This window comes from Elephantulus edwardii, unplaced genomic scaffold (genome assembly GCF_000299155.1).
Source record: "Elephantulus edwardii isolate Elephantulus edwardi_28Jun2011 unplaced genomic scaffold, EleEdw1.0 scaffold00018, whole genome shotgun sequence".
Classification (NCBI taxonomy): Eukaryota; Metazoa; Chordata; class Mammalia; order Macroscelidea; family Macroscelididae; genus Elephantulus; species Elephantulus edwardii.
Window position 1 is genome coordinate 29,358,942 of NW_006399768.1, and position 7,893 is coordinate 29,366,834.

Genomic DNA, 7,893 nt, shown 5'->3' on the forward strand with positions numbered 1-7,893 from the left:
AAAGGCAGTTGTCCATCTTTCTCCTGTGGAGCCGTTGATTTAAACTGCCAACAGCCTTTGGGTTAGCCATGCAACTCTCTGTGCCACCAGCCTATGCCACCAGAGCTCCATTAGCAGATACTTGGATAAAATTTGGCTATAACTACTCTTAAGCTAGAGCTTATTCAGTGTAAACTGGAGAGATTGTCAGCAAAATAGTAAATATGTCCTTTCTATGATTGGAGAAAAATGAGTTCTAGTATGGATTTTGAAGTTAATTTCTGACAGTGGTTCTAACATTGAAATCTATTTTAATTAGAGATTTCTGTCACAAAGCAGGTGTTGCTGAAGACCGCTTACCCAGTTCACTACTTCCTAGAAGTGACTGATTGTTCGCAGTACAAATCTTCAAGGAGGAAAGAAGCAGGCAAGACTCCATGGATCAGCAACTGAAGAAAAGACTAAGGGGGAGTTTCCATGAGGAAGATGATGAAAAAGGCCTCTGTGAGACTATGCCAACCCAAGTCAAACTGAGCCAGGGACAACCAGCCAAAAAGCAACCTGATAAATCAATGTGGACAATATCTGATGAAGGTGTATTTTATGAGACCAGCCTTCAGGTTGTCGAAGATGACTCTTTTCCTGACTGTTACATAGAATGTATAATAAAAAGTGAAATTTCTGAGTCCATCCTAGAAGAGGAGGACTTAATTAAGTCCCTACACTGTCTGAGTGACGAGTCAGAACAAGACATTGCTCAAAAGGATGTTGGAGACAACACCTCTCTCGAGTGTCCTTTGGAATCTGTGAAGGAGGAGAAAAAAGAATGTCCTCAGAAGATTGTCAGGGAGTATTCTGAGTACATGACTGGCAAGAAATTTCCTCCTGGTGGAATACCCGGCATTGACTTAACTGATCCTAAGCAGCTGGCAGAATTTGCTAAAATAAAGCCAAGGAAAAATCCAGGATGTGATGATCTGGAAATTTTCATGTGTCCTCAGATTGGATGCAAAAGAAAGTTTAGAGATAAAGCCTCCCTGAGAAAGCATAGGCTAGTGCATGGTCCGCGAGACCATGTCTGTGCAGAATGTGGGAGAGCTTTCACAGAGAGCTCCAAACTAAAACGACATTTCCTTGTTCACACTGGAGAAAAGCCCTTCCAGTGCACATTTGAAGGATGTGGAAAGCGCTTTTCTCTGGACTTCAACTTGCGTACCCATGTGCGTATCCACACTGGGGAGAAGCGTTTCGCTTGCCCTTTTCGTGGCTGCAACAAGAAGTTTATTCAGTCAAATAACTTGAAAGCTCACCTCTTAGCTCATACCAAGACCCAAATGGACCAGTGAAAAAGAGAATGGAAGACAATCCTCAAGGAGAATAACCATCCTAAGAGTGATTGAAGAGAAATCGGCCTGATAATTGTTTTTCCAAAGTAATTTTAAATAAAAATGTCTAAAGAGTACAGTTTTAAAGTTGCTAAGATAACCTTTTACTGTCTTAATACCACTATGTAAAACAATTTGTATGTGATCAATTTCCAACAGTAAAATCAATGTGATACTTAAAAAAGGGTAATACTTCATGTAGAGATATTAGAGATTGAGTTTCTTTTCATATATTTTAACATACTTTATTTTTTAACTTTAATTTCTAATTTTAATTTGTAACTTTTAGAAAGTTACTTAATGATATATTTTTATACTACTGGAGATTGAAGATACAGATATATCTATATCTATGTAGATATAGATATATATAGTAAGTAGATTGTCAATAAGTATGTAGTTACACGTTTCAAAAAATAGATGTGACTTTTCTTATTACTGACAGCTTATATTGAAATAATATATTTAGATATGTGACAGTGATAATCCAGTTTACTCTGTTTTCGGTATTTGAAAAATAACGTAAAAAATACGCGAACTCTTTTCTTGGTTAAAGAAAAAAAAACAAGATACCATTATTTGTTTATGTAACTAACAAAAGACATTGCAAAGCTTGCTCGTTTCACTTTGGTGATGATGTGAGGGACAAGTTAATTAATTTATATTTGTTTAGGATATAAATTTCCATAGCCATTTGGAAGATGTATTTTGCAAATAAGCCTTGTTTAAGACTCAGTAACTTGGTTTCAGAATTTTACAAAGCTATTTAATGTAAAAGATACTTGTCAAAGGATGTTAAGTGAAGCATATTTTGTTTGTAATGAATTCATAACTTAAATATCAATTTTGAAGGAACAAGTTACACCTTTACTTCGTGGAAAATGTGCAAGAAAGTGAGGGTTACAGGAGTGAAAAAGAAGCCACAGTAGCAGACGGATGTGAAAAACTGAGATAAAGGTTTTGTGGGTTTTTTTTTCCATAGGTAGGATTTTATCTGTTTTGGAAAAAATAAAACAGAGAAAGTAGTTAAAGATCTTGGATAAGACAAAAAATTGATTGCCCTGAGTTGACTGGTAGGAATAAAGCCTATAACTCTAATGGAAGATTAATTTCTTTTTATGATTATAGGCTGAATCCCTGATTAAAATCACCTTCTAATGGACAGGAAATGTGTTACTTTCAAACTTGGAATGCAATTTCCTCCCAGAAACAATTTTATAAATAGTTGGGTAGTTAGAACACTTTTTTTTTTTTTTTTAAGATTTAAGACACTCTTGGAGGCAGTTGTTATCATAGTTCTAACAAGAATGAAGAATTAAGAATAACATTAGTACATTAACAAATGCATATTCATTTTAAGATTATTCTTTATTTTGTGGTGGTGGTGGTGGTGGTGTATACCATCTGACCCTCTGGTAGGTTTTTAGAAGCAGTTAATCACAATGAGGAGTTTATCCGTCGTTCTCCCACAGAGCACTTGGTGGAATTGAAGCACGGGTCTTTAGGATTGCAGCACAGTTTCTTGCCACTACTACCAGAGCTCCCTAATCTTTAGAAGTGTCAAAATAAGTATAAGCTCAAGGAGAGAGAAAAGAAAAGAAACCAAAGATAAAGGTTCTATCTCACTTGACTCAATTGGCAGAAATGGCTTAAAGCTGACTCTCCAGCAGGTTTTCAGAGGCAGTGAATAGTAAGTATGTGAGGAGATTGCCTATCTTCTGTGGAGCAGCTGATGGATTAGGACCACATGACTTTGAGTTAGAAGCTCAGCTCCTTACCACTAGGATTCCAGAGTTCTTTTTCTGACTTAACATGAATAAATTGTTACTGTGAACTCTTCTGGAAATTGGCATTTTTGTGTTTAATCATGGCCTTCATACTTTCCTTACTATAAGAACTCTGAGTCTCAAACCTGACAAGAAAGATTGAGTACAGAAATCATTTGAAAGTTTGAAACTTCTATCAAATATTCCAGTACAGAATTTAAGATAATATTTTTTATTAAGCAACATATGAACAAGAGTCTGTGGTAATGAAGGAAGAAGTTCAAGCTGCTTTGAAGGAATTGGCAAAAAATAAGACCCCAGGAATTGATGGTACACCAATTTACATATTTCAACTAACAAATCCTGCCCTAGATGTTCTCACCAAGTTGTGTCAAATCTGGAGGACAACCAGTTGGCCAACTGACTGGAAGAGATCTCTATTTGTTCCCATACCAAAGCAAGGTGACCCAACAGAGTGTGGAAATTATTGAACAATATCATTGATTTCACATGCAAGCAAGAATCTGTTGAAGATTACCCCAAAACGACTGGAAGAGCATATCAGGAGAGCTGCCAGAAGTCCAGGCTGGGTTTAGAAGGGGTCGTGGTACTAGGGACATTGTAGCTAATGTTAGATGGATCTTGGCTGAAAGTAGGGAATACCAGAGGAATGTCTGTCTGTGTTTCATTGATTATGCAAAGGTGTTTGACTGTGTGGATCATAACAAACTGGGTGACTCTGAGAAGAATGCGTGAGTATTTGATAAGGATGGTGTAAAAAAGGTCTATCCAGTTTTTGTTTTTGCACCAGTGTTTGATTTGATCCCTATGGATGTCAGCTTCAAAGAAGAATTAGGACAGCATTATTGTTGATTGAGTAGAAGACTATAAATAGGGAACATACAAGGCTAAGTCAAGGCAGAGTTGCAGCTGCAAGCACTTTGAGATGCCCTGGGACCAAGATTGGCCTCTACGTGGAAGCTCAGCTACTTTTTCTGGAGTTGAAAAGCTTAGCATGTTATCTAGGGATGTGTGTGTGCCTGTTTTCTTTTTACTTCTAAAGTTACAGTGATCACAAGAACATGGGAACAGTCCAGCTGTCCAACCACAAACAAATGGATTGAGAAATGATGGTTCACTCACACAGTGGAATACTATGCAGCATGCAGGAACAATAACTTTGTAAATTATTACCTAACTTGGGAGGAACTGGAGAGCATTGTGCGGAGTGAACTAATTCAGTCCCATAAGGATAAATATTGTAGAAAACTGTTATTGTTGAATGAGTGTAAGGATACAGGATGGGAGGGAGAGGCTGGAAGCAGAGGTATGTGGATGTGCAGGGAGAAGCGGATTAATCCTTGGGTTGTACAATTTGATGGGTGAGGATAAGGGAAATTGAAAGAGTATGTTTGAATTTGTATTTGAGTTTTGTAAACTACTGGGGGGAAAAATAAAGTTACTGTGACTGCTCTTTTATTGCATGTCTCTAATGGTTCAAATCTACCAGTGACTCCACAGGAGAAAGGTGGGTGGTCTCATTCTATACAAGCCTCTGAGGAACTGAAGTCATGTTTTGAGTGGGTTCCAACTCAACAGCAATGAAGGTTTTAAATGTATATTGACAAGCAATATACCTTACCAAAAAATCGTACCAAACTTGGTTGTTGTTGAGTCTGTATAATGGCCTTGCTACCAAAGAATCAGCGTAAGGGTCTGAATTTTCTTTTTATATTATTACACGTTATTTTATTATCCTCATTAATGGTAAAAAAATCCCAAGTCTCATTTTAAGCCTATTTTCTCCTATAAAAGGAACAGAGGACACTGAAGGTCTGTTTGTCTCTCAGCAGCTTGGATAGTGAAGAATTAACTTGTTGAATTATTAACTACCTGCCAAAGACCAAGATTGCCTAGTTTAAAATGTCATTTGCAGTTCTTATTCTATGTCATATATGCTATGCACAGCTCTCCCAACCAAAGAATTTGATTCATTTTAGCTACAGTATGCGTTGATGAATTTAGAAGATATAGAATCCTACCCAAAAGTCGATTTGTCAGATTCTCACTGTTAATAATTTATTCAATCTAACTGGCCTTGTTGATTTTTGTCTCAAGTTGGAACTATTAGCTGGTGCTTTGCAGAAGATGAGCTGCTGGTGGTTTGTTGTGGTTTGGGTTTTTTCCCTCCCTGCAACTGGTGTATTTAAACCTTTTGCCTTTGTGTTGGCAGAGCAATTACTCACCCACTAGTCTCTCTGGAACTCCTTGTCTGGGTTCATAGCATAGTTAAATTATAACTTAAGAAGAGGATGTTACTAAGTTGTTTGGTGTCCTTCCAGGAGGAACCAGAGAAGTGCTAAGAATCTAACAAGCAAGAAGCCATGTAGATGTAGTAATCATAAACGAAGAAAGTTTAACTAATGGGGACTTTACATTTAAAACAAATCTCCTATTTCAGAGATATATATTTCATGTTTGTATTTTTAATTAAGATGGATGTCAAGACATTTAAGGTAATGTGATTACTTAATGAATCAGAAGCAAATCAGTCTACTTAGATATTTACCTTTGTATACATCGGGGTTCTACAAACCTAGTATTCTCATGATTGAGTAAATTTTCTGTTTTACCCTAGTAATTGAACTAATTATTTTTTAATATGTTTTACTTTTTAAAAGTAATCAGCCTTTATAACCCTAAATAAATAATAGAGAAATATTCTGGAAAAAAAATACTGAAATTTCAAGGCTAAGAGTACAGCTTACTTGGTACCACACCTGGCACCTGGGGCTTTGAAACTGTATATGAACATTCATCAAAAATGAAATTATGTTTAAAAAGTGGATAGGTTTATTTTTGTTTTTCTAGTATGAAATCTCTTTGTCTAAAAGAAAGAAAAACTATTTTAACTTGTTACTAAAGTTATATATACTATTGTAAGAATAACTGCCTTTGCTACAAAACAATCACTATAAAGGTCTTAATTGTGTTTTCTAAATTACATTTTATTTCTAATACTAGGAAAAAACCAGTTCCCTATTTCCTCCTATAAAAAGGGTAGAGGACACAGAGTCTGTTCATCTCCCAACACCTTGTGTAGTGAAAAACTAACTTACTGAATATTTACCAAAGGCTAAGCTTGCCTGGTTTAAAATAAACCATTAACAGCTGTTTGTCTTAATTCTGTCGTATGTACTAGGCATAGTTTTCCCAGAAAAAATATTTGATTCATTGTAGCTACAGTATATATCGATGCATTTAAAATGTATAGAAACCTACCCAAAAGTAGGTTTGTCAAATTCTCACTATTACTTTCCTGCTGAGTATATGTATGTGCAGAAATCCATGTGTGCTTGGGTTTTAATTACTAATGCATTGACTCTGACTGAATAAATTGCATGATTACTTCCTACACTGGATCCAGAACAGTGCAAGTTATATTAAAAAACCATTATATTTGGAACTCTGAGCGAGAGACTATAATTAAAAGGCAATTGGAAGAAATTAGCTTTGAGAGTACAAGAGTTTAAGCAGGATTTGGTAAATGAACATTAATGGTTAACATGTGGTTTTTATTAGGACTTGAGCTTCTTCTCTCCATGACCCCAAAGTGAATTTCTCAGATGTCAGTGGACACCTGTACAGAGCTTTTCTGCACCATGTGGCAAAAGTTAACTCCGTTTGTAAAAAGTCAGCTTAACTTTTGCAACTTTAGTAAATCAAAGGCATTAGGTAGGCTAGAATGATGCCCTGGACATTAATAAACTATTCTTAATACTCCTAACACCTTAGCACTATGTCATAAAATGCTTCCTGCTACTCAAAAAGTTAGTCATTAAAAACACATATATAAATCAAAGGAGTCCTAAACTTAAGAGAATTTTTATTATTCTGACTATTAATGTAGAATTATTAAACTATCAGTCATACACTACCTATATAATATATATGATACACAATACATAGTAGTATCTCATACTTATTTAATGCAGCCAGACTATTTTCAGATTTTTTTTTGTGTTGTTTACATCTTTTTATTATGGCTGATTAAAGATAATTGCAAATTCTTTGACAATCCTTCCACTGAGAATTGGTGAGTTTCCCTACCTCTTGAGGCTCAGCTAGTCTGTGACCACTTTATTAATTCAATTAGTGAATAGAGTAAGTGATGTACCAATTCCAGGCCTAGTCTTTTAAGAGGGCTGACAGCTACTGCCTTGCTGTCTTGGGAGTCAATCTAAGTGTAATAACCTTAAGGTCACCGTGTTTGAGCAAAGGCTTAGCCACATGAGGAATCTCTGTAGGACAAGTGGAAAGAGTGTTGAGATTCAGATAGTGTAAGGGAGCTAGAAACCTGAGAGGGTCTCTCAGCTTCTGCGATCCATTAGACCACATAGATGGATGAAAACACTTAAATATTCACTTAGATTTTTGATTTGCAAAATGGTGAACAAAAAGTGTTTTAAGCTACCTAAGTTCTTGTGTCAGTTTGTTACAGAGCAATAGGTTACACCTGGAATTAGTGTACTTTAACTTCATATAATGGATATTTTTATTTTAAAGACTACAGTGTGCCTGACCTCAGCCATATTTTCAGTTGTTTCCTATACAACTGAAAGTTGGACAGTAAATAAGACCAAAGAATAATTATGCCTTTACATTGTGGTGTTGGTGAAGAGTATTGATTGATACTGTAGACTGTCAAAAGGAAAAAAGCAAATCTGTTTTGAAAGATGTGCAACCAGCGTGCTCCTTAGAAA

At 35.9% G+C, this 7,893-nt stretch overlaps 1 protein-coding gene across 1 annotated transcript; it reads left to right on the forward strand.

Moving 5' to 3' along the window:
- Positions 1 to 416: 416 nt before the first annotated feature.
- LOC102868858 (zinc finger protein 42 homolog) lies at positions 417 to 1,325 on the forward strand. Its single transcript, XM_006882286.1, has one exon. It carries the CDS (start codon positions 417 to 419, stop codon positions 1,323 to 1,325), a length of 909 nt encoding a protein of 302 aa, XP_006882348.1.
- The last annotated feature ends 6,568 nt before the right edge of the window (positions 1,326 to 7,893 follow it).

What these genes read in the sequence shown, in the direction of transcription:
- LOC102868858 (XM_006882286.1), top strand. Translation starts at nt 417, where the DNA reads ATGGATCAGCAACTGAAGAAAAGACTAAGGGGGAGTTTCCATGAGGAA.